The sequence below is a fragment of the Perca flavescens genome, chromosome 5 (genome assembly GCF_004354835.1).
Source record: "Perca flavescens isolate YP-PL-M2 chromosome 5, PFLA_1.0, whole genome shotgun sequence".
NCBI lineage: Eukaryota > Metazoa > Chordata > Actinopteri > Perciformes > Percidae > Perca > Perca flavescens.
The window spans coordinates 18539632-18566267 of NC_041335.1; the positions used below are offsets into that span (position 1 = coordinate 18539632).

A 26636-nucleotide genomic window follows, 5' to 3' on the forward strand; every position below is an offset into this window, starting at 1 on the left:
CACTTAAAGTTGACGTTTCCCTCGAACGTTGGACAGACAGCTCGTACACTGGGCTGTGCCTACCAGTGTCTGATCCGAGTCGTCGTGGTTCCCCATTTAGCTAGCTAGTAGCTGTGTGTGTTTTTTACTGAGAAGACGTAGGCTGTACAGAAACATATCAGGTCAGTATTAGCTAACGTTAGCTCACGCCTAGGTCATGTATTTCCGTAAATGTGCGTGTCCTTTTGCTGCTGATAAACCAGGAAACTAACCGCATGTGAAAGTTGTTCAGGTAGTGTAGACGTTAGCTACTTGAGGTGTTAGTTTAGCTAGCTAACCTACCGTTAGCTAACCAACCCTTCTTTTGGTCCCGACCACCGGTTCGCCGTATTGCTCGGGCCTCATTGCTAACGTTACTTAGCAACTAATCACGTCTGTTCTTATCCTGATAATTAACAGACGGATTCATTTAAGCCGGATAGATGACAGTACAGCCAATGGACTGCTTATTAAACAACATCATACAGCAAGCTATCTTTACAGGTGATCTAATCTGTAACAATTTGCCAACTTGTAGCAGCAGTGTGCCCTACTGGAGCTTCGATGACATTGCGGAGACTTTTGGACTTGTGGGACTTGCTTCAGTCGCTAGCTATGCTTAACGTTACCACAATGGTCAGTCAGTGGGTTATTCTGATGTTTGGACATGTTGTTGGTACCGGGTATAACTCAACATAAACAGGATATTGTCTCACTATATACGTCGATTTAGCTAGAAAGGTAAGATAACCGCTATGATTTTTTTATTTTTAAAAGAGGCTGCACTCTTTAACGAACCAGATGTGCCACCTCATCGGCGTTAGCTACAGGCGAGGCAAGTTAAAAGGCCAATTCGTTTCCGAAACCATAGGATTACTTACTTAACTGCACAGGTAACTGTTACGTTGTGTACAATGTGTCAGTGAAGCAACTGCAATAGTAGTTTCGGCAGCATTTGACCGTTTTGAGGTTTAAAAGTGTGACTTTGGCATTTATGATTTAAGCCTTTCTGTTTCATACATAAAGCAGTTTAACTGGTTTGGACTGACTGACAAGGCTAAAGCTTTAATGGGTTTAAATGTTAGGATTTGCAAAGGCAATACCACTTGAAACTTTGAAATTCCTGTGTTTCTGCTAGTCCTTCGAACTCCATATGGGATATATGAGAGTGGCTAACATAAGTGGAGAAGTCAGATAAAAATAATTAAGAATTGGTCCCTTTATAGTATTATTATATTTCATACTGCATCATATAAGTTGTTATCAGCCCATTGGAGTGAAAAACATGATCTATGATTTTACATTATGTAACACACCATGGTTAGTTGAAAAGGCTCTATTAGTTCTGGAAAGTCTGGATTTTACATTGGGGCCGCAGTGGAAACCTTGACTACCCAACCATATGTGTTATTATTTCAGGTCTCAGTATTGTCTGGTCACAATTGTAAGTGCCAGATCTGTGGAGGACAGAAGTTGATATGTACTAGCCGCAAGGTAGGTTTAATGTCCACCTATACGGGTTGTTTACTTGAAAACAGGTGAATCTGTATTCAGACACTGAGGACGCAGGATGCTTCTGGCTTTTAATCTGTGTTCATGTCCTGTTAGTGCTTTTCTACACCTGTCTCTGCCAGTGCTAGCAGGGGCCTACACAATCATCCAAGCAGATGTTTCCTCAAAAAGGAAGAACCAGAGCTCGATTTGGCCCTGTGATGACAAAAGCAAGAGTGTAGTAGTAAGGGGTACATCAGTGAACACACACCTCCTAAAGGCGTACTAGCAACTAGGGCTGAAGACTTAGACCAACAGCTGGACTGGCTGTAAAATCCTTCCAAGGAAACATGTTTGTACTTAGTTCAATATCCTTGATGTCTGGCTAATATTGTCCTGCTGAAAAACAATGTGGAATGAAAGCCTAGTGTCACAGTGTGTAACCAGTGACACCCTCCCATCAGTTAACAAATACTTGGGAGGATGAAATGGATAGAGTTTCTACTGTTAATCCAAAACACGCAAGCAGATTCAGCTAACACAGATTCAGTATCCTAAGTGGTTTTGCACTCTGTAGTCAGCAAGATATTCTTAACTGTAGTATGTAGGATGGAAGTACTGTGCCCTGCACAGTCAGCTAGTTAACTATGTAGCAGTGTTATGAAGATATTCATCTGCAGATTAAGTTTTATTCTGTAGGAAGTTTTTTCCAACATGCTTTTGATAACGGAGGACAGTGAAATCCTCCCGAAATGTGTCCATTCTGTTCATATCCATTGCTTGAACAGACTCGGAGCGCATAAACTTCTGACATTACCAACATGGAAGTTATTGTGTCTTTGCAGTCATTTTGAGAAGTAGTAGATTAAATCTCAGTTCTGTTTTACAGGTTGCCATCATCTACCCATTTCTATTTGTGTATTTACATCAGAAAAAAATGAAACCAGACTACATGGAATTTGCGTGTAGCTTAGTTCTAAATAAGTTTATCTATTTAAATTGTTAATACATAATTTTATTAATACATCATTGTATTAATTCCCTTAAACTTCTGCAAAACATTGATATTGGCTTTCTTCCAGGCTGCAGATTAGAGTAAGAGTCCCTGGCAAAAGATTAACGTTACTGTAGTGGGAAATTTTCCAGACTAAGTGGATCATTTTCAGCTGACTGCTTCAGCTCACCAATCAGAACTGAAACATCCTCTGTGAATGCTCACAAGATACTCGTAGTAAAGCCCGTTGATGTTCTACTAAGACATCATAAAGAAATTGTTTTTTAGAAAACACTTCTTGTCATATTCCACAGGCTTATGGGTCAATCACACTAGATATTAATACAAGTGGTTAAATATTTTAACGTGTCCCTTTTTTAGTTTTAGCCATTGAAATGCTTTCTTTCTCTGGCCTCCTCTTGACCGGAGGGCACTAATCAGTATCATTCAAAGGCACAGTGTGAGAAAACCGGAACGCTACATTTGAACTAGGTCACTGCCTTCTGATGGCCACTCTTTATTTTCTGCTGAGAAATATCTAGAGGGTGTGTGACAGCATATCTTCTCGGTTGTTTCAGTGAACCTACATACTTTAGCTCTTAGGCCCTTTAATGAATGAAAGGTATGTTTGTGTGACACTGTTGAACAAGATCTGTGCCTGTGGTAATATTCAGGATAAGTAAAATCACTGCTTTGATTGACTGGCATGCAGTGTGTAACATTGTGACTGTATAAAAATGATTCAGTTATACAATCATAGTCTTCACCCTTATTAGTCCAAAAAGTAAGCTCTCTGTTCTTACCAGTAAGGCGCTAACGCACATTTCAGGCACATAATGTACGCAAGCCCTGATATCTAAATCTATCCAAGAGGTGTTGTTCTTTAACTGACAGGTGAACAGCATATGGAATTCAATTACATTTTTTAGTAATGTTGAAAATATTTTTGATACCTGTTGTATGCATATCTAACCTAACATACATTCTTTACTAATAGCTTAATTTTTACAAAATTTAAGGTTGCAATATGGCATCATCATAGAGTCATGTTTGTACACATTGCAGTACATTTTGCAATTTTGCTTGTATGTGGTTTGCTTTTACTGAATGTGCTCGCACAATCAAGCATCAGTCTTTGGTGTCTTAGACTTTCTGTGCACCTGTTCTGCAGAGATCATGTTGATGTGATGCAACCCTCCACAAAAATAGGCGAGAAATGCTACAGATCTGACAGTAGATTGGCCTGAAAATCAAAGCTTGTCAGTAGCTTTGCTCATTTGGTGTAATTAATTAAGGTAATAGGTGTATAAAAACCTATCATGAGTCTTATTTTGTCATATTGTCAAACTACTAACAACGGGGGGGGGGGGCATGTTCAAATGGTAGGCTACATTCAGCCAATCAGTTTCTGTGTTGAGGTAATCTGACAAACAGGATAATCTGCTGCAGCTAATGGTGGTCTTGTTTCTATAGTAATCCTGTTTTAGAAAAAGCTGCCAACCAGACTTACAATTTTTTTTTTTTTTTTTAATGATAGATTGAGTGAGACTGTTTGGACTACGGCATGTTTTGTGGTCAAGGTCACAGATGATGAACTATGATGGCTGTAACATAGACTGCATATTGGCTGGCCTTTGACGGTATTTTTAGGTCTTAACTGTGACATGGTGTGTGCTGAGGAGCTTGTTGTCATAACAGAACCGAAATGCCGCCACTAACAGAGCACCAAAAACAAAGTCAATGAACATGACCTAAAGGCATATCTGTACTTGCTATTTATTAGTTTACTCCAAATTAAATTATTGCTGTCACTGCCACCACGACAGAGGCAGGAAAAGACACCAAATAATAGTACAAATTACTTAATGATTAATTAGCTTGATAAACTTGATTTTGAGTGCACAGTAATAAATATAATTAGTAAACTTAAATGAAGTCAAGTAATGTTTCTTATTTTTCTTCCAAACAGGGTCCTTTTTGTGGGCAGCACTTTTTCTCCCTCCTCCTGGTTTTTCTTTTTGTTTGACATTTTTTGTTTGTTTTAATTTTGGTGAGGAGAAAGAAACATTGCCATAACAGAGCTGCAACCTGTTGTTTTGATGGTCTGGGGTCAGTCTGTACCCACCGACGGACACAAGCCTTTTGGGTCTAACGGATCACTGGAGGAAACATGAGCACAGCCAGGCCCAGTGGGATCAAAGGGCCCAGCAAGATAGCTAGGCCACCTGGGACAGCAGCCCCCAAGACCAACCTCAGCACAGGTAACCATCTTCCCATGTACAGCTTCTTCAACCTGTGGTGGACATGTGTGTAATGTATGCCCTTGAATATGATCTAGCCAAGGGTTGTTTGGTTTAAACTTGTTCTGCTGCGACCAAGTGATTATTATTATTATTATTATTATTATTATTATTATTATTATTTTATTTTCTTTTTTTACATTTTAGTCTAGTCTTTTTTTGTCAATGATGTTTCACGGATATAGTCAGTTTTTCACTACAACAAAATCTATTACATTAATAAATGTATATCAATCTAATAATATAATAAAAATGTATATCTTAATATTCTGTTTCAATCTAATAATATAATAAAAATGTATATCTTAATATTCTGTTACAATATGAGTATATGGAAAGGTGATAACGATGAAATTTAATTGTCATCTATCTTCTCTTGATAGAGAAACTGTACAGCTTAATATTGTGTTAGTTAGCTTAGGTTTGCAGTAAGGGCTCACAGTCCAATATGCGAGGCAAGTGACCATTTTGTGCAGTGCACTGGGGATGGCATTAAGTGGATCTAGGCATCACAGCATTTACAACTTTAAATTTTACCAAAAGTAATAATTTGTATAAGAATAGTGTTAAAGCCATCTTTTGAAACATTTAGCCTAAATTTCTCCTGCCACAAGAATATTATTGTCACTGTAGAATTTTATTTGAATACCCAGACAATTGGAAGTCCTCTAGAAATGTTGGTTTATTATACATTTTTAAGATGGTAAATGAAAACATTTAAACAGAGGAAGATTTAATTGTCATTGTATAATCTGGACATCTAATTGATGTTGATATTGAAATGTTTTGCACTGCATTTGTGACATTTGTCTTTCGCACACAAGTCAGTTACTCAATGGATCTGTTATTTCTCACTTCTTGTTTTTCAGCGGGAGTTAAAGCTGCTACGGCTGACAAGTCAGCTGCAAGTGCCAGTGGAGGAGATGCCGGGGAGATCTTTCAGATTGGGGAGCGAGTATGGGTAAATGGGAATAAGCCAGGCTACATACAGTTTTTGGGAGAGGCACAGTTTGCTCCAGGACAGTGGGCAGGGATTGTTCTGGATGAGCCAATTGGGAAGAATGATGGGTCGGTGGCAGGGGTGCGCTACTTCCAGTGTGAAGCCCTGCGAGGAATTTTTACCCGCCCATCCAAGTTGTCTCTCACAGAGGGGGAGGCTAACGGAACTGAGACAGCACCCCCCTCCCGTGCTGCATCACCCACTCCTTCAGTTGGCAGCGTATCCTCGCATACACCCGCCACAAAATCAACATCACCTACCACTGCAACTAAGAAGGCCTCCTCCACTGCACCAGCTACGCCAGTTACACCATCCTCCAACCTCCCACGCACAAACAGTGAATCTGTCTCCAACCTCTCTGAGACTGGATCAGTCAAGAAGGGGGAAAGGGAGCTGAAGATGGGTGACAGAGTATTGGTAAAATGTGTTACGTTATCTAACAAGCTGTACATTTCTAGTGTATAACCAACTTTTTCTTCAATGTAGTATTCACCAAATGTTCACCTCTGACGCAATAGATGTGCTGGTACTAACACTGTTTTTGCAATTTGCTCACCACTACCAAATGTAAAAATACCATAATTAATTAAACCGGTAATTAATTAAAAGAAGATAAAACATGTTTGGTTTCACATGTTTACACTTTGGCCTCATTCTGTTCAAAGCTGGTACATGTTTGTTTCTGTTGCTTTGATGGAATTATCTCACTCAGGGTTTATTACCAGGCAAAGCGGATTATTGTTTGGGCCTCTTATCTGTTGAGGAGATTAATTGTCGGCTAATGTTTGGTGTTTTCTTCTCAGGTTGGTGGTACAAAGGCAGGAGTGGTACGTTTCCTCGGAGAAACAGATTTTGCCAAAGGCGAGTGGTGTGGTGTGGAATTGGATGAGCCCTTAGGAAAGAATGACGGGGCAGTGGCAGGCACAAGGTACTAAGCCACAGGATCTGTAAATAACTAAAAGAAAAGTTGTTATACTATGACTTCCATTATCATGATTGTATCCCATTATGTGTCCCCAGATATTTTCAGTGCCAACCAAAGTATGGTTTATTTGCTCCAGTGCACAAAGTCACACGCATTGGCTTCCCTTCCACCACGCCAGCCAAAGCAAAAACAACGGTTCGGAAAGTAGTGGCCACACCATCAGGGCTAAAGCGAAGCCCTAGTGCCTCCTCCATCAGTACCATGAGCTCTGTGGCATCCTCTGTCAGTGCCAAGCCCAGCCGCACAGGCCTGGTGAGACATAGACACACTCTGTTTCATCTGTTCTTTAATGCTGTCCTTACTCACCTGTCTGACCTTGCTTGTATTCTGTCTCTCCATAGCTAACAGAGACATCATCGCGGTATAATCGTAAGATTTCAGGCACCACAGCCCTGCAGGAGGCCCTAAAGGAGAAGCAGCAGCACATTGAGCAGCTAATGGCTGAGAGGGACATGGAGAGAGCTGAAGTTGCCAAGGCCACTGGCCATGTTGGAGAGATGGAGCAAGAAATTGGCCTGCTGAGGGTTGATCAGGAGCAGGTCAGCTCATCAAGTGGTTCAGTAATAACACTCTGCATCAACCTCCTGTTGATCCTAAATACCTCTGAGAATTAGAAGCGCCTCGTCATCTACATTTGATATATATATATATATATTTTTTTTTAACCACAAACTACCTTTCTCTTGAAGATGGAGGCCAAGATGGATCAGTTACGTGCCTTGGTAGAAGCTGCAGACAAAGACAAAGTGGAGCTGCTGAATCAGCTGGAGGAGGAGCGTAGGTAAGGATTCCTAGAGATATGACTAGTCAAAGACATACAGTCACTCATGACAGTATTTCATGGAGCCAAAGAGAAAATGGCAGCTAAGATAATAATGCTGTTCTAATATTCTTATAAAGTCCTAAAGAAAGAGCTGTGACTGAGGTGGCTTAACCTTGCTCTTGATCATTGTTTACCTATAGATTGTTAGTTCCCCAGTTATATTGAAACAACAACAAAAAAGCTTCAGCAAGATAATTTTATTCTGTTGAATAGGAAGGTGGAGGACCTTCAGTTCCGCGTAGAGGAAGCTTGCATTACCAAAGGAGATCTGGAGGTAAATGCACAACACCGATCCACACCATTGCAACTCGCACATTTTTTAAATTTGTGGTTGGGGAAAAAAAAAAAAAATTAGTCAATGCTATGATATTACAACGGACTGCCAAGTCAGAAGTTGCTGTTTTTTAACTCATTTGTCCCACTGATTTTAAAATCAAAAATTTGATATTAAAGTCAGAGGCAACAGGTGCTCCAGTCACCCATAATCCTGGTTGTGATATTATATATATATATATATATATATATATATATATATATATATATATATATATATATATATATATATATATATATATATATATATATATATATATATATATATACACACACACACACACACACACACACACACACACACACACTGAGGTTCAATAAAAAAATATATATATATATACATAAAATATATTATATATATATATTTGTTTTTTTTTTATTGAACCTCAGTGTGTCTCCTTGAGTGCAGGTCCAATGCAATTTTAAGATTGCACAAGATTAACTGGTATCCCTTGTCATAAAGCTACAGTTGCGTCCAGACAGAACATTTGCATTATCTCTCGTTCATGTTAGCATCGGGAACTACCCACTATGCAGTCACAGTAGGCATATTTGCATTGACCGTTTAATACTGGCTTTGTCTTGCTTTTTCCTTCACATAATGTTTAACTCTGATTACTCATTGTCTTCTCAAGTGAGTCATGTTTTCATCCAAAGTTATGATATGCAGAGTATTGGGCCCAGTGGTATCTGTGTTCATATCTGATGAAAGGTTTTGTTATTTATTCCACAGTGCTACACAGGGGACCATCTAAATTACCCCGAAGGCATCCAAGCTCAAAATAGATGTTTTAAATTAACGGCTACAGGGTTAGAATATCCCTTTATCTTTTTAAACTTGTATACTAACAGTTTTTACAGCTTACTCACAGCTGGATTTATTAAAAAAAATGTGCATGCAGCTTGAAAGACACCAACAAAAAACATTCCTAATAGGCCAAACTCAAAAATGCTTTGTTGACTTCAAGCTGTTGAAGGTGTACTAATGTTGTTATAACCCTCGGTGCCTCCCTGTTTAGTGATGTGATGTTATTGCTTCTTCTTCCTTCTCTTCCTCGTCTTTCATGTTGGTCCAGTGCTCAGCATGGAACCACTGGAGAAGCTCCCTTGTCATTCCACTGCCCAGTCACAGACACAAATTCAGTTTGCCCACTGCAACTAAAAGGGGAATAACACTCCGCTTCAAATGTAATTTTTTCATACAAAGTGTGTGCCAGGTTACATTGTAGTAAGTTAGTACTATTCCCCTTTTTTTTTTTAAATGACACTTTTACATATACTGGGTAATGTGTAAGACAAGAAGCACACAATTGTACCAGGAAGTGCTTCAGTAAGTTGCCATAAACACTTATTCATATCACACTATAGCAAGAGTCAAATGAGAATCCTTTCTTTCTTGAGCCCAACAGCCTGAGCTTTTGCGTTATTGATTTGATTTCTGTTAAGTTGGTCACAAATCCTGCACATGGTGGTCAGAAAGCAGGTGGTTTCTTTTACAATACTTACTATACATTGTGGACAATGGCGTAATCACCAAAGAGAGAAAGCAGTGTAGTTATTGATAATTCTACAGGCTTTATTAGTTTACCAGAATAAAATCAAGACATAATGTGGGTTTACGTTTAATTACAATAAATGCAGAAATATGTATTTATATTTACTTTTATTCTTAAATCAATATGTCAATCCTACAACATGAGATTATCTGTATGATATAATGCCATAAAGTATAGGGGTCAGGAAACAGCCATCACTTCTTTCTCTCCATGATGTGGTGAAGTCATTTTTACTTAATTTACTTGCTGGCTTGACACACATTATCAAATTTTCTATGTATCGTAACAATCAATGTGCTTTGTTATCCAAAGTGTTAATTTTGCATGGTTACTTATAAACTGCCTCCATCAACATACTCATCCTGCACATCTATAACACATAGCCCCCTCTTTTGTTGCTTGTACTGTATTTCCCACCATTCTTTCACAACATTCCCTGTGTGCAGCTGTTTATGGCACAGCCTGAAAGTTCTGCATGGGGTGTCTTCCCATTTTCACTCATCCATCACTTCCCACCCCCACCCAATACTCTTTCCCCTATCCTCCAAATACCCATATACACAAACACACACACCCATTATCATTGTCCAAACCCATCCATCCTCTCTTTGTCTCCCTCCCCTCTCTGTCTGCATTGGGCTGGCATGTGATGGTGGCACTGGTGTGTTCTCTTCCTCTCCCCCTTGTTTACTAACAGACGCAGACCAGACTGGAGCATGCCCACATTAAGGAGCTTGAACAGAGCCTACTCTTTGAAAAGACCAAAGCTGAGAAACTCCAAAGAGAGTTAGAAGACACTAGGGTAATGAATTCTGCTCTGCAGTGTGCTGCATTGGAAAAGCGTACCTTTGCCGAGGATAGTGGCCAAACATTTTTTCAAAGGGGTACAGAGAGGTGCTGGGCAGCAACTGGAGATTTGCTTTGTATGAGCTTGTGGTTAATCCCACAAATGCATTCTTCAGGCTTCACATAAGAAAAATGATCCTCCTGATTTGATGACACACAATTAATCAAATAATAAACTAATGCATATATTGAGCTAATGCTCAAATCAGTCTATCCAGCATAAAGTTAGATTTGCAAATTCAATATCCCAATTTGTGGTGCTACAGAATAACTTTTTAACCATTTTTGAAGTGTTATCTTCTCTCATATATTAAATATATACACTCAAAATATTTTACATTTAAAGGTCCCATGGCATGAACATTTCAGAGAATTTGGCCCACCCATGAGAGAGAGACTCATTGTGGGACTGGCTTTAGTGGCTGTAATTCTGCACCAAGGCTGAATTTCAGGAAAGAGACTTCAGATACAGTATTAGGGGACCACTAAGGTCTATATAAAAGCATCCAAAGAGCACCATGTCATGGGACCTTTTAACAAGTATACATTTCTATTATTACCACATGCATCTTTCAGCTGTCCTGAGTGACCACTCTTTTACTTGTACTATTTTCCAATAAGTCACCCAATCTAAACCCACTATTGCTTTACTGGTATCACTGCTTAACCAGACAGACAAACTTTTCCCTTGTCCCAGCTTATCATTTTCTCGGTTATCCTGTGTTCTACTTCCCCAGTCCTTCCCAGCATCCATTTGTCCTGCTTATTTCGTGTCCCTGCGTTTAAAAAAAAAAAAAAAAAAAACAAAACTTGCTCCACCTCCCAAACTACGCATCCTTGTGTTCCCCTAGGGTACTATAGTCATAAGTGGTATCAGAAAAAAATATATTTCTATAGTTTCAGGGCCATAGTTTCTACAGGTTCTCTTTTTAACAATTATTTTATCGAGAAGATTTTGATTAAATTATTCAATTAACCAGTAAATTGATGCAGCAAAAAGAGATCCACTTTTGAGAACATTAGAATAAACCATGGATTTGGAACATAGCTGGATTAATTTAAACATAATGGAACATGTCATATGCTCCGTCTTAGTTTATACCTCTACTAAATCATGAGGTCAAAAATGGCATTAATTCAGTGATTAAGAGTGTTATTGTAATGGATGGTGGAAACTGTTTTACACACTTCTATAGCTCCATACATGCTTTGATTGTTCACATCCATTTTTTGGACCATACCGTTTCTAGCCACAAGAGGTCAGTATAATACATTGTTTTTGGGACCAATGTTTTTATGCCTTCCTTGTTAAGATAGCAATTAAACCGTTTCTCTGTTCGAAACATTGAGTTTTACTATTACATTTGTTCAGTAAAAGTATGATTGAGTCTTTAACGCACTTTTGTTAGTACACAGTGCTTCAGTATGTCAGACACATCTTTTAAAATATAAGATTTCTGTTCTTAAAGGTTGCTACTGTGTCGGAAAGATCTCGTATTATGGACCTTGAGAGGGACCTTTCACTGCGAACAAGAGAGGTAGCAGACCTGCAGCTGCGTCTTGGGACCCAACAGGCCTCTGAGGACTCAAACTCTACGGTTTCTCCCCTTCTGGAAGAAATAAACTCTCTGAGAGATCAGTTGGCTTCCCAAGAAGCTAAGCAGAAAGAAGAGCTGAAAAAGTACAAGGAGAAGCTTGAAGCTCAAGAAAAGACCCATAGTGAGGCAGCTGCCCAGGTTCAAGCTACATCTATAAGGCTCTCTGGTGACAACGAGCAGTTGCAGATGCGCTTAAGCCATGCTGAGAAAGAGAATGCTGACATTATTGAACTGTGGCGTTCCAAGTTGGAGTCTGCCATTGCCTCTCACCAGCAAGCCATGGAGGAGCTAAAGGTGTCCTCCAGCAAAGGCTCAGGTGCCCAGACAGAACAACTTATCGAAACCAAAAGTGCTCTAGAGAAGCTGAACATGGAGCACAAGTTGGCTCTTGAGGAGGCTGGAGCCGAACATGAGGCTGATGCTGCAGCTTGGACTCGGGAGAAGCAGGCACTGAAGGCACAGCTGTTGTCTTTGATTGAGGACAAGGAGCGACTGGAGGAGTCCCTACGGTCCAGTGTTGAAAGAGCAGAGGAGCAGCACCTTGTGGAGATGGAGGATGTTCTTGGAAAACTTCATGCTGCCGAACTTAGGGTGAAGGAGCTTGAGGAGAAAGAAGGGATGTTGGCACAACAGGCCCAAGACAAGGACCGACAAACCAAAGAACAGATGTCAGAAATTGTGGCTCTGCGCAGCCAAGTAGCACAAAGTAACCAGGAGCTTGGGACCCTGAAGAGTCAATTAGAGATGATTCAGAGCCAAGGGAACAACCAGGGTGCCATGGTGAGTTTGTATTCACCTCCTGACCATTTAATACATAATGCTCCCCATTTTCAGTTTGTCATGTTTGAGAGAAGCAGTTTCCCTATTTATTCTGTTAAGTTAGTATGGCATTTCTTTGTTAATGTTTTGACGTGCATATTTCTTTGCTGTTTGCTTTGTCTCTTTTTGTCCACTGTATTTGTATTGGACATGTGCTATAGGTTAGTAAATTGAGCTCACAGTTGGAGGGCCGACAGCAGGAAGTCCTCTCTTTACAGCAGAGTCTGACAACTGTACAGCAGGAGAAGGACATCCTGGAACAAGAGCTTGGAGGCCTGGTGAGGCTTAGGACTTAATTTTGGATGTGGATACAGTAACTCTTTTTGCGTTGTGATTGAAGTCACTGGTCTTTTTTCATGTTCAGTGTCCTTTTGATAATCATGTCATTGCATCATTGTTTGTAAACCCACCTTGATCATGTCTTTGGCATTTCTCTATTGCCATTTCTTGTAACTTATCGGCCAACATGTATACAGTTACGGATATCTGCAGTGAGCTAATATATCTGCTAGCCCGATGTATCAGTTGGTCTCATGACTAAAAATAATTAAAATGCTGTAACTGCTTACATTTGTCTATTGCAGAAGAAATTGATGTGAAAGTATTTTCCCCACAGAAACAAAGGTTGGCTGAAAGCACAGAGGAGCAGACTAAATCATCAAACATTATGCAAGGTAAATGACATAAGCAATTACATAAGTTCAGTTAATCAATCTCCCCCCTCCTTTCCCTGCTACTAATTGACCTCTTTCAGTTTATAAAGGCTTTTAGGATGTAAAGTGGCATTTTTCTTTTTGCAGTAACACTTGAGAAGCTCAGTAAGAAAGAAGAGCAGTGCACATCTCTGACCACAGAATCAGAGTCTCTTAGAAGTCAACTTTCCGGTGAGAACAGTAGAACTGCATTTATGTGTTTTGTAAAACGTTCAGTATATAGTATGTTTCTTCCTTTCTGGTAGAATAATAACCTTAGAACCTGTGAACAATCTCGTCTTGTCTTAACTCAGGGCTGGAGAGAAAGCTGAAGGCTGCAGATGAACGGCTTGAGCAGCTTTCAAAGGACAAATTCAAGCTGGAAAATGATATTTCAGACATGATGAAGACATCTGGTGATAGTTCAGTACAGCTGACCAAAATGAATGAAGATCTCATACAGAAAGAAAGGTACTACACTTAATTATTCTCTCCTCCTATATTACTTAATTACTCCACAAAAATATACTAATCGTGTCGGAATTGGATACTTATTTCCCAATGACATTCCATGCTGTAGTCCATGTCTTTTTCATTTATCTAACCTTTCACTAAGCATTCTCCTCAAATATTTTCTTTTTTTTTGTCATCACTCAGGAGGCTTGAGGAGTTACAGAGTCAACTATCAGAGGAGAAGGAGAAGGCAGTGCACTTGAATGAACAACTCCAGCAGGAACAGTCCCGCAGAGAGCAGGAGCTGAAAGAGACCAGAGATACACATCAGTCTCAAATAAGTAGCCTTCAGGACAAGATCGCTAACTTGGTTAGTATTGTTGGGCATTCACAAAAAAAAATATTTGTGTTTGAGAATTAAATGTCAGATTCTTTAAGACTTATAATACATAGTTTTTATAGACATTAAAATGTGTAATACTTGGTTTACTACGCATTGGAAAATTTCCACTTTGTCCTTCGGTCACTGGCTACGTTAAAACAAGTAGATAAAAGTTATTGTTTTTCTATTTTCCTGTTTTCTAGGAGAAGACTGTTAAACAGGGTGAGACTATGGTTGAGGAGCTCAAGGCCTCACAGGAGAAATCCTTGTCTCAGGCTTCAGAGCTCCATGTGAAGGAACTTGAGGTTCTGCAATGTCAGGTTGACAAGTGGAAGCAGGAGCTCTCCTCCTCCACGGACAAAACCCAGGAGCTGGAGAAGTTGGTATCTGAGCTGCAGCCATACAAGGAACAAGTTCAGGTAAGCACAAACCTCAAAGGAACAGACACATTAGTTGAATTAACATGTTTTCACAAAGGTTTCAAACATATTTTCTGCCAGGAACTTGTTTAATGTAAAATGTTATTTTATGTATTACTGATTTTATTAATGTTAAATTGTTGAAAAGCACTAGAACAAAACTTCACCTATGCTTTTTGTAAATGAAAATGTGGTACCCTAAAATCAAACAACTGTCCCTCAAACCACTTGGATGTCAAAAACCTCACCTTACAGACGTTGCACCAACACTAAAACAGAATGTGAAACCAAGCTTTACAACCAAGTTGTGGGAGACAATATGTAACTAAGAATTTACCATTGGTGATTAATCTATATTATCAACAACATTTTCACTCTTAATTACTGTCAGATTATTTGTGATGAGTTGTTCATTTCCCCCCAACATACAGGATAATAACATCTTTTTTTCATATTCATCTTAGCTCTTTATTGGATGGTGCCATAGGCTATATGCTTGCAGGGGTATACCTGATTAAAGTTATGTGTTATGTATTTTAAGACAATTTATGGTTAATTGGAAAAATTGTTTTTAAAGTTGTGTTGTGGCTGCTAAATGGTATGCATTGGGTAGGATTCAAGTTGAGTCTTGAGTCACTAGTTAGTATTTAGCTATTGATTACAATTTTCTTTCAAATTACATAAAGTGATAACCGCTTTTGCTATGTACCCCTGCTAGCATTTTCTATTCGCCTGATATTACATTTTAAGTAGAACATTTTCACTTTCTAAGAAAAAGTTGGGTTTTTGTGTGTTTCTACACTTTGAAAGACATTCATTAACAACATTGGCATATGTTTAACACTCATTTTTATCAATACAAAAATCCAGTATATACTAATACACATACAAATACTTGTGCAATGTGGATTATTGATATAATAAGATACTTCAAGTAAGTGCTCTATATGACGCTGCAAGTGATCATAGTCACACTCTGGCAGCCAGCAGCCAATTTGTTTATATGTCAGTCAAATTTGTTGGCATCAATTTAATAATACGCTACTAAAATTAAGTAAGTGCTGAAGTGAAAATGTTCACCTTATATTGTTGAAAGCCATTGTGGTGTAAGCTGTGGTGTGATCTTTGGCCATTTTTAATGCTCCTGCAACTTAACCTTTCCAATTGCATTTCACTTATGTCCATATCTGCTTGGTTTATTTGGATTCATCTTACTTTTCCTTGTGTATATATATTCCCCTCCTTTTTTTTCTTTCAACTTTATTTCCCCAGTGTCTTTCTGCTGATGTTGAACATTTGTCCAAAAAACTGGAAAAGCAGAGTCTAGATCTGGAAAATATATGTAAGGAATGTGAGGATGTAAAGGCTGAGAAAGGCAAACTGGAGAAACGGCTTTCAGATGTGCAGACTAAGCTCTCTGCCCTTGAGATTAGTCACCAAGAACTTTCAGTCCAGAATGAAGAACTGCGAATAACCAGTGATAAGCTTTCAAAACATCAAGAGGACCTACTTGCCAACAATAAGTGCTCCGATGAAGAAAGGATTTCATTGAGTAAGGAGTTGGAGAAGCTGAAATATCTTCTTCAGGAAGTTCAGACTGAAAACGACAACCTGAAAAATGCTAAAGGTGAACACCAGGCTCAAATTGAGGAGCTTCAAAGACAAAATTCAGAGAAGAATGACTTGCTCCTAAAGCATCAGCAGGACATCCAGCAAATTGAGGCTAAAAAGAAGCAACTACATGATGATTATGAAAATGTTTGGAAAGAGAAACTCCAGCTTGAAGACAACCTCAATGAAAGCAGGTCAAAGCTCACATGTGAGAAGGACAATCTAATTTTAGAGAGAGATTCTGCCAGAAATGCCAAAAAATCTCTTGATGCCAAGAACGCAGATTTGCAGGCAAAACTTAAGTCATTGAAATTAGAAAAAGAAGATCTTACAATGAAGAACACTCAGCTACAGGCCTTCACAGAAACCCTGACAAATGAGAAGGTGGCGATGTCTTCTGAAATCAATGCTGTCGTTTTGGAGATAAAGAGCCTTGAGACGGTGAAGGAGGAGCTCCAGAATAAACTCAGTGTTACCAAGAAAGATTTAGAGAGCTCTGTCCGTGAATGTGATGAACTTAAAGCCTCCAAAATGAGCCTGGCCCAAATGCTGGAAGAGTTCAAAACAAGCAGTCAGGTGACTGATTCTGAGAGGCTTCACCTTCTGCAGGAGAAAGAAGACTTACTTGCGATCCAAAGAAAAGTCTGTAATGAGAAGGAAGAGCTCCTTGGAGAGATAGAAGAATTAAAAGAGAAGCTTACAGTCTCAACAGAACAACTTTCAAAGTCCAACGAGAAATTTAAAGAAGCATTATCATCTTTTGAGCGAGAAAAGCAAGCATTTCGCCTTCAGAATTCTGAAATTGAGATGGCTCTACATGTTATACGCAAAGAAAAGATGAACCTGGATTCAGCGCTAGAGCAGCAGAAGATGGATTATGAGCATTTGGCAGGAGAGAAGGGAGAATTGGAAGAGAAGCACACAAAAACCATATCTGAAAATAATGCTCTTTCTCTTGAGCGCGATAAGCTAGCTAGTGAGATCCGAACAAATAAGGACCAGTTGGATAGTTACTCCAGAGCTAATGACAGCTTTACTCAAGAGAAGTCTCATTTAACAGCAATGCTAGAGGAAACCAAACGCCAGAAAGACAAAGTTGAAGCAGAGATGGCCTGTTTAAAACGAGAAAAGGCTGACCTACAAAATGAGCTGCAGAAACATAACTCTGATATTGAAATTCTTGAAAAGGGCAAAACCGAACTTGTTCAAGAGCACAGTAAACTAAAAATGGAGTTTGAGAAGGCTAATTCAGAGCTTGTTCAACAGGTTGATAATCTTACCAAAGATGGTCACCGTCTGCAATTGTTGCAGACTGAAGCTGACTACAAAGCACAGTCCTTGCAGAAAGAGAACCAGGGTCTGCTTCAGGAGATCCAGGAGTTAAAATGTCAGACTGAATCAATAACAGGGGCCAAGCACCTTCTTGAGACCCAGCTACAAGCGGAATCCAGTGATCGGAATAAAGCGATATCTGACAAGGATGGTCTCTCCAAACAAATTAAGGAGCTGCAGAAAACGTTGTCAAAAGTTTCACAAGAAAATAAAGGTATTTCTTCTAGCCTTACAAATGCTAATGAGCAAAAGAAATCTTTTATGGTGGATATTGAGGCTTTGAAAACACAATTAATGCAGCGAGAGCAAGACACCATTCAGTTGATAGAAGATAAAAAACAGCTATTATCTAAGCTTGAGGATATAGGCAAGCAGATGACCGTCCTGGCCACAGAGAAGGAAGACCTTTTAGCTGGACAGTGTAAACTGGAGCAGAACATTTCTTCTCTCCACACAAGCCAAGAAAATTGGCTCACTGAACGGTCAAAACTCCTTGGAGAGATAGAAAGGTTCCGCGCTAGCCAGACCCAACTAGAGGTTGATGTCCAGGGCCTACAAACCGATAAAGAACTTTTGGAAAAGCAATGCAAGAATGCTGTTGCAGAGGTATCGGCTTCTGCCATTGTGAAAGAAGAGATTTCCTCCAGCATCTCAAATCTAACCGCTCAGAAGGATGCCCTAAAGGTGGAGAGAGATGAAGCCACCCAGCAAATCAGGCAGCTGGAGTCCCAACTAAAAAATGCCATTTCTAAGCAGCTTGAGGTATTCCTCCTCCAGTAGTAATCACTGACACACATACTGTAGAGTGGCTGGGGCTATATCACCTTCTCACTGCATGCTTGCTGGTTTGTCTCCCTTTCCTTTTTATTTTTGTGTCTAACGTTCATCTTTCATTTACTAACCGCTGTAAATTACGCTTAGCTGCCAGCCGTTGCCTGTGGGCTTATAACGTGATCTAATGTAAGGCGAAATTCTTCTGATTTTCTTGACTGTCTAAGGTGATATTTATCACACTCACCCTCTGATGGTGTTTCAGATTTAATTTGACTGTATATTTTATGTTAATAGACTAATAGATTTCCCAAAAATAGTTATAGAAATTATAGCCCCAATTATCTGCTTAACAATGTCATCCAGTCCAATTTTAAAGTGTTTGGGCTGGTAAAATCTCTCTGGTCAGAATTACTTTACAGGACTACCACTTAACAGTTTTTGTCTTATCAGACTTGTTACACAAGTTAATGAGGTGTCCATATCCGTTCTGAGGCCACAGGTTGTAGAGTATTTAAAAATTGTATACTAATTGTTTTTCTTAGTGTAATATTTGTTATTTCTCAACTAGGATCTACTTGAAAATTGCAATGAACTGAGATTTTAAAAACCGTAATTAAGATGGATAACTCATTAAGCATGCATTGGATTTATTAAATAATATAAAAATCATTTGTTGAGGTCAAATGCAAATTCCTTATTGAGGTTTGTTGAGGTCATTAGGTGTTGATCTCAACCAACCATTTGCTGCTCTCAATTTGAAACTGTTCTTAGCAAATATCCTGCTCATGCATCGTTTAGGCTACAAAGGCCTCTGGCAAGACTGCTGAGGCTCTGGAACAGCTGACAAAAGAGAAGGCCAGTTTGATGCAGGAGAAGAACGAAACCCAATCTCTATTGGAAGAGCTCCGGAGCTCCAAGCAGAAGATGGAGACGCAGGTAAGAGATGCTAATGTAAGCTTTCAGTGGTGAAGTGGCTCTCCTCAAACAATATATGTGAGAGAAATAGAATTAAGTGACACATTTGCTATACAGTATGTTGTAGCTATAATTTCAGCAAATAAATATGTCATTATTGTTTTAGCTGAAAACATTGAAGAAAGATAATTCCAAGTACCAGGAAGATCTGAATGTATCCAAAGAGCAGCTTTGCATAGAAACTCAGAGGACTGAGAGTCTGTGCCAGGAAATGTGAGTAAATCCTTAATTTTGGCTGCTGGGAGAAGGAGTTTCTACAAACTAATATGTTGCCTACATGAGTTGTCAGAATTTCTTTGATTTTAACATTTTGTATTTATTCAGTGAGGAGCTTAAAGAGGTTGTTACTGTGAAGACACAGTCCCTGCAGATGCTGCAAGATGAGAACAACAAGCTGACTCGGGAGCTTGATAACAGTCACAAAGAGCAGAGTGAACTTGTGAAGGTGCAACACTCTTTTATTCTTAAAAATCTTACATAAACCTACAAGCATCAGAATTCAGCTATTAATCTGCTGACCATGATTTGATTTAAACTTTTTTTTTTTTTTCTTAGCTCAAGGATGAGCACTCAAAACTCAAAAAACAGTTGAAGCAAAGGTAAGAGAATGCATCATTTTGTAATTCAAGCAGTTTCTCAAATCTCTGCAAATTCATTAATATCTTGAAAGCCTTGTTTACTAAATAAAAACAAATGCTCTCACCTGTGTGACACTTGCTTACAGTGCATTTATAATTAAGCATGGTATGTCATGCTGTTCTTTTTCTTCAAAGCCTGCCAAATAATGCCTTCAGGTACTTCACACCTTTTTAATACTATTAAAAAGGTCACATTGCCTTTCCGTTGAATTAAATTTCCCTGCAAAAACAAATCAATCATTTATTTATTTATTTTCTGATGCAGCTAATAAATGATCTGCTTGGTCAAAGTGACGCAATGAACTCTGGCCTGCGAATCTGCAGTAGTCGGCTGGAGATTGCATCGAAACAGGAAATGCATGCTTGAAAATCATGTCATACAGGCTTTGGTACAAGTGAATCGGAAACTGAGGAAATATTTGTTGTGTAATGTTACCATTCCTAAAGCCAAAGCACAGTTTTTCATTTTTCTCGGAATCTCCTACTTTATTTCCATTTTTGATTTTGTAATAGAAGTTATTTTTGATATTTTCGTTATTTGCAGTCCTACCATTTTAATAAGTTTATCACTATATATTGACCAAACGACTCCCAGAGAAAAAACGGCTCTTAAGTTTCTGTACGTCTCCTCAAATTTGTGAAATGTCTGTAGTGGCCAAAAAAACGAGGTTAATAGTTTGAATTCCAAAGTTGGAAATCTGCTGAGAAATAATTTGGAAAATTGGGGCCAGTTTTTCTCTGCCTACAGATTGTGTACTGTACCTCCTGAGATTGTTTTGGTATTGTGTTTTTGATAGTGAGAGCAGCTTGAAGGAGCAGTTTGAGAAGGAGAAGGCTGCCCTCCAACAGTCCATCCATAAAAACAGTGCCTTCATTTCAGAAAAGGAGCAGCAGGTGGAAAAGCTGATGAGCGAGGTGAGAATCCTAACTCTCTTATTGTCAGCAGGTATAGCAGCGTATTGACAGAACTATTGAGCTTGCAAAAAATTAATTCAAGAAAGTCAAGACTTTAGAGCATGCAAGGACAGATTTGTGAGTGTGTTTTCTCTTATTTTTTTGGGTGTTGGCCTACAGCCATTGATAACAGGCTTTAACAGGACCCTGTTAAAAAAAAATACCGGGTGAACCGTGCAGGGACATTTCTTACAATGCAGAGTCTAACAGGATGTCACTTCTAGGTCAAAAATGTTGTCCCGCTTTCATTTTGAGTGTGCATACAAAGAATCATACAATGTGCCTAAACTGAAACGGCAACTTTAAATATTGTGGGCAAGAGCCCTGTTGCCTGTGCAGACCTAGTGACCCTTTTCTTCTTGCAGGTTCAAAGCATCTGTACAGCTTTTAATTCTCTTAAAACTTATTTTGAATTTAAATGAACTTGACTTATTGATTAAATGCTCAAATTGAACTTGTGCTTGTATTACTATTGTTAATAAACGGTCATTCAGTGAGTGACTTCCTTTGTTGTCATAACATGTTTTTTTTTTTTTTTTAAGAAGCAAAGAGTAATATTTTGTCTAAGAAACGTTAACATCTTTTTCACTATTGAATAGCGTGGGTTTTTTTCTTCACAGCTGATTGGACTGCGTGGGGAAAGTGCCTCAGTTGAGACACTGCAGGGTACAATTCAGGCCTTGGAGCGGGACAAGGCTAATCTACAGGGCCGTGTTCAGAGACTGGAGAAGGACCTGGCTGCAGGGCCTGACACCAACAAGTCCTCAGGTAAGAGTTAAGCTCATGACCACAGCTAATATTTCTGGTAGCACTAAGGTCAGTTCTCTGTGAGGTGACCTCCAAAAGAAAACAAGATAACCTCTTTCATTTAATCTTGTACCTGATGTTTCCAGGTGATGCAGTTTTGGACCAACTAAGGGAGGATAAGGAGACTGCAGAGAGTCAGGCATGTATACCATTCCTCTCATCCGGAATGATACTAATTATATGCCTGGATAGATTGAGGTTTTTTTCTCCCTTTCATACAGTGCATTCAGTGTGAAGATGCTTCCCTACACTGGCCCATATGATCTTCTGGTTTGACAACTCCTCAGTCTTCTTTATGTTGTCATATTTGGGGCAGTCGTACGGAAACGGTCTTATTGAATGCTGTTTGTGAAATGACTGTGCTGCTTACTCAGGCATTTACTAACCTATACTACTTCTGATGTAGCAGTTGACTCTGTATTTCACAGTTTACTGTTGAGTCATGTAACTGTTACAGTATGTTTTTTACAGGGGTGAAATGAGTCCAAATTGATTTGACATTTAATTAAAAGCGTACTGAACTTCTGGCATCATCTCGGCTCTTACAGCGGTGACATGAATCAGCATCACGGTTGTATTGGAGCATTTCACCCACAGTGGTGGGATGATGGCATGTGTCCCAGAACATTCACTTGCCTCTCATTTCCTGCCTCTGTTTATTCTAAAATGTTATACTGTATTATCGGTGTGACTTGAGTGTGTTGGCTGGCAGTAGGTGGGTCCTAATTTGAATTTCAATATTTTTTTTTTCTTCTCTTTCTTAAACTCCAACCCCTCTCCTCTGCCCTGTCTCTGATGTTGGCAATGCTACACCCCCATCAGGCAGCGGTTTGTTAATGTTTTTCATCAGCTTCACTTGTGCATGTTTGTTTGTCACTGTGGCTCCTATGTTTCGTCTGGTGGATCACGTTATAGTTGGTGTCAAAAAATACTGTCTTCCAAAGACGAACAAAGGATTTTTTTGATTTCTCAAAATCTTTTTAGCATTCAATCTCTCTGCTTAAATTACTATGAAAGATTACAGTTATCATAGACTTATCGTACGTGGGACTCTCCTTGTGACTAATTTTAAGTGTCGATCAAGCTTGGAGTTTTCTTTAGTTGACAACTTTCACTGACTATTAACCATCCTAGTCAACATTAGATGTATTGATTTATTTTTTGGGGGGATATGGCGCAGCATAGTTTCTATTATCTAAATTAGGACTGTCAAAGCATTGAGGCAAAGTCTTGGCACATAATACAATGAATAAATGTCACAGGGAGACCCTAAAATAATTTTCAATAATGTATTGAATAAAGGATGCTAATTCTCCAGCAGCAGCACTGATGCTACTGTTGTGTACCTTTTTTACAGATTGAGTTCCTGAATTCAGTCATCATTGACCTCCAGAGGAAGAATGAGGAACTCAAGGACAAATTGGAGAAAATGGCGGCTGCTGCTCTCAATGGGAATAATCCAAGTGAGCTGGATAACTATGACCGGTAAGTCCCATTCATGGCAGACTTTCTCAGACTTACAAAAAAATAAAAACAACTGTGTGGCAGTACAACTTTTTTTTATTTTTAGTTACACACAGAGCTGATTTCTTTTTTTTTTTCTGCAGACATGACAAGGAACCCGTGAAGAAGAAGGCTCCTCCTAGGCTGTTCTGTGATATCTGCGACTGCTTCGACCTCCATGACACCGAGGACTGTCCCACACAAATGCAGATGCCCGACTCCCCTCCACACACCACCTACCACGGCAATAAGGGCGAAGAGCGGTCCTACTGCGATATATGTGAGGTCTTTGGCCACTGGACCGAATCCTGTAATGACGACCAGACCTTTTAAGCCTTTTTCTACCCTCGTTCGCACAATCAGTATATTTGCACATCATGTTAGAATACGCCGTGCTTTCAAAGTCTTGGTTTGTATGTGTGCATTTCGTGTGCTTGTTTTTGCCAAGCGTCTTTATTGTCCATGCCTGTCCATAAGGGCTTTTATTGGAGAATGATCTCCTCAGAATCTCTCTCCAAAAATTCACACATCCTACAAAATTTGTGTGAATGAGGAGATACTGTAGGTGGATATGGGAGAAGCGATTATCTTCAGATATTTTAATTGATCAATATCCTAACATTGTTTGTTGGGGAGATACAAAGATAATATAGTATCATGAAAGGTGTTTATTTGAATTGAAAAAATATCAGTTTGCGCAAAAAATTGGTGAGCTATAGTTTATTTTTTTATGCCTGGAAAATACTACAGTATGTACTTAAAGGTTTGATGGTATGTGTGTAATTTTGTGAAGGGTAATCGAAGGGGAGAGATTTTCTCACTTGCCTGGAGTAGAGCAGTGAGACCCAGGGCTGTTTGGCTTTAGGAACTTTTTTTATGGTCTTCATGAAGGAACTGATGGGTGATTGTTTTAATAAAAAAAAAATAAAAAAACGGTGAAACTTAAAGCACTTCACGCCTATCTGTAACCCCTCAGTTCCAGTGAAATGGCCTTTCCAAAAGGTTTCTTTGAAATGAAGATACTTTCTGTATGAAACAATGAAATACATAGGCATTTCTTTGAAAATGTTTTGAATATCTGTATAAAAATAAATTAAATTTATGTATACATTTAAAATGAAACCTCTCTGTATTGATTGTTCAATTGAAAGCACTATTCACACTGCTTATGTTTGACTGTGTGCACTGCACGGTCATTAAAGTCTCTATTAAAGGAAGGTTCAACAGCATGTTTTAGACTGCACTTTTACATGGCTGCTTGTTGCAGGCTCTCCTTCATAATTGCATCATCATGAGTTGAACTAGGACTGAACTGGGTTTGGAGATAAATGGTTCCATGATGTACAGTAGCTCAAACTGAAAATGAATAAGCAAGCCTTGTGTAGCTGCTTTAAGACAAAACAAAGCTGTTTGCTTTAGTTTTGGTGTGGCAGCAGAAGTTGATGAGCTTCAGATGCAGACTGCCATTTCTCCAGCTCCACACTCAACTCCACAGTCACCAGTTCCAGGTGGGCGGACACAGAGTTGTCTGTGTGGACGTCCATCTCCTCGCATTCTTTCCTTCCCTTTCCTTTCCCTACAGAAGATGATATCAAACAGGATTCGTGATGTTAAACTGAATCTGAAAAGAAGAGTTTACTAATTAAATCAAAGCACAGCCCTTTTTTCTTTTACATTGGATGCCAAATACTTATATAAACCACATATGATATATATGCCAGCCTAAGAATAAGACCATTCTAGACATTTTACAGTATTTAGTATGTCAAAACCATTTTAAAATGAATAATCTCTTCTCAGTTTTACAGTTGGGAAAAGTGATTTGATGCCGTTATTCAGATGATTAACCTTTGGAAGCTGCTGTATTCTTCGGTTTAGTAGTGCTGCCTCCTCTCTGCTTTGATTCCTTGTCCTCTTTGGTTTTCTTTCCCAGATCCTAAAGATGATTGAAAAACATCCCACGTGAAATATGTCGGTTTGATAATTGTGAATCCTGTTTGCTGTGTTGCTAGTTTCTGTCCCTTTTATAGTCAATATCACTCTCCTATACATAAATCCTGACCGTGTTTTCCAATTTGAAATTTTGACCCAAGCGGTCCAATTTCTGTGAAATGGACCAGGTAATGATTGTACTACTGTACCTCAGCAACGCCCTGGCTGTGTAAACACCTGTTTAGCATGTAAACTTGCCTTTTCAAGTGTTTGTGTAGCTTCCACCTCAGACTCAGTGTGTAGAGCAGCAAGCTCACAGAGGACCTCAACCTTTTGACCTCTTCTGACCAGGCTTTGCAGGGGGACGTGTACAGAGCCAAGGACTCTTCTGATGGGGGCATCCTGGACCAGCTCTGGTACAGAGTTCTTCTTTTTGTCTTTTGACTTGTCTTTGGTGGAACCAGATTTGATTGGAGACTGAGGAAGATGCCACAGACATGAAATTAGGATATTTAGATGTCTGATATTATCTGCCCAAACTTTCAGTACTTACTCAGAGCTGATGTGACAAGCTCTGGTGGACTTACCAGTGGATTGTTTTTGAAGCCTTGATATCTTAATGGAAGTTCTAATGTGTGCCACCAATCTACATATTAAAATCATGATACAGTGACAGAACCGTGGTCCTCTGCAAAGTGCACCATTACAAACCATGGCGTGTGTGAAAATTGTGTGAAAATGTTTTTAATGTAACAATTTATATAACTGTTAACTTTATTGCAAAGAAAGGCTGAAATAGAATATAAATTTAGGATAAAAAAAAAAGAACCTGACCTGCTCTTTTCAAAAAGTCAGAATACAGTACCATCAACCAAAATATAAAAATTACTCATGTCAGAAATCAAGCTTGCAACCTGTTCACCCATTAGTCCTTATTTTTCGAAAGTTGACTAATACGGTTTGTGATTCTGTGGGAATTAAACTAAAACTCACTTCTTTCTCTTTCCCGCCTTTCTTCTCTTTTAAAGTTTGGCTGGGTTTGGGCACCGGGATGTCTTCAGAGGCTACAGGCCATGACAGGACCTAAAATGTCAAATGGCAGAATATGAGCACATTCTGCATCTAAACGTTTACCCACATAAACATTATTTTCTTTACCTTTTCCTCCTCTATTGTAAGATAAAGTCCTTGATTGAAGAATCTCTTTAAGCCTCCCAGATCACTAACAATGAACGTTTGTGTGTCACCGAAGGCCATGCACTCTGACCATGTCAGCTTTGATGTGCTGTGTCTTGACACTGTCGAAAAAAAAATCAGAAAGTTTGGCACACAGTGGGTACTGCATGTACAAAAACACAGACACCAAAAACCATCGGGCTTTTGGCGAGTACCCATAGTTGA

The 26636-nt window shown here is 39.1% G+C and overlaps 2 protein-coding genes across 8 annotated transcripts in view; one reads left to right on the top strand and one right to left on the bottom strand.

Moving 5' to 3' along the window:
* Positions 1-24425, top strand: clip1a (CAP-GLY domain containing linker protein 1a). Of its 7 annotated transcripts, XM_028579315.1 has the most exons (28): positions 1-161; positions 1438-1512; positions 4473-4764; positions 5673-6220; positions 6607-6731; positions 6824-7040; positions 7130-7327; positions 7478-7569; positions 7825-7885; positions 10198-10302; positions 11816-12724; positions 12925-13041; positions 13380-13437; positions 13564-13647; positions 13770-13926; positions 14113-14278; positions 14494-14709; positions 15982-18414; positions 19225-19362; positions 19508-19614; positions 19726-19846; positions 19957-20000; positions 20837-20954; positions 21614-21761; positions 21887-21939; positions 22623-22628; positions 23158-23285; positions 23408-24425. In XM_028579315.1, exons 3-28 carry the CDS (start codon positions 4674-4676, stop codon positions 23634-23636), a joined length of 6669 nt encoding a protein of 2222 aa, XP_028435116.1. In that variant the 5' UTR covers positions 1-161; positions 1438-1512; positions 4473-4673; the 3' UTR covers positions 23637-24425. The 7 variants fall into 7 exon arrangements, with proteins under 7 accessions (XP_028435116.1, XP_028435114.1, XP_028435119.1 ...); XM_028579313.1 differs by lacking the exon at positions 1438-1512; XM_028579317.1 differs by lacking the exons at positions 1-161; positions 1438-1512 and adding an exon at positions 504-522.
* LOC114556387 (leucine-rich repeat-containing protein 43) overlaps positions 23427-26636 on the bottom strand; it is an 8408-nt gene continuing 5198 nt past the window's right edge. The window contains exons 8-12 of the mRNA XM_028579321.1: positions 26394-26533; positions 26229-26318; positions 25494-25712; positions 25152-25239; positions 23427-24879 (exon numbers count right to left, since the gene is read on the bottom strand). Of these exons, the coding sequence (XP_028435122.1) occupies positions 24719-24879; positions 25152-25239; positions 25494-25712; positions 26229-26318; positions 26394-26533 (698 nt within the window). The 3' untranslated portion in view covers positions 23427-24718. The remainder of the gene's footprint in view (positions 24880-25151; positions 25240-25493; positions 25713-26228; positions 26319-26393; positions 26534-26636) is intronic.

Bases quoted from the DNA above. Each gene is read 5' to 3' on its own strand.
- clip1a (XM_028579315.1), top strand. From the start codon at position 4,674: ATGAGCACAGCCAGGCCCAGTGGGATCAAAGGGCCCAGCAAGATAGCT. The intron at 18,415-19,224 runs GTATTCCTCCTC...TGCATCGTTTAG, and splicing joins CCATTTCTAAGCAGCTTGAG to GCTACAAAGGCCTCTGGCAA. The intron at 20,955-21,613 runs GTGAGAATCCTA...TTTTCTTCACAG, and splicing joins TGGAAAAGCTGATGAGCGAG to CTGATTGGACTGCGTGGGGA.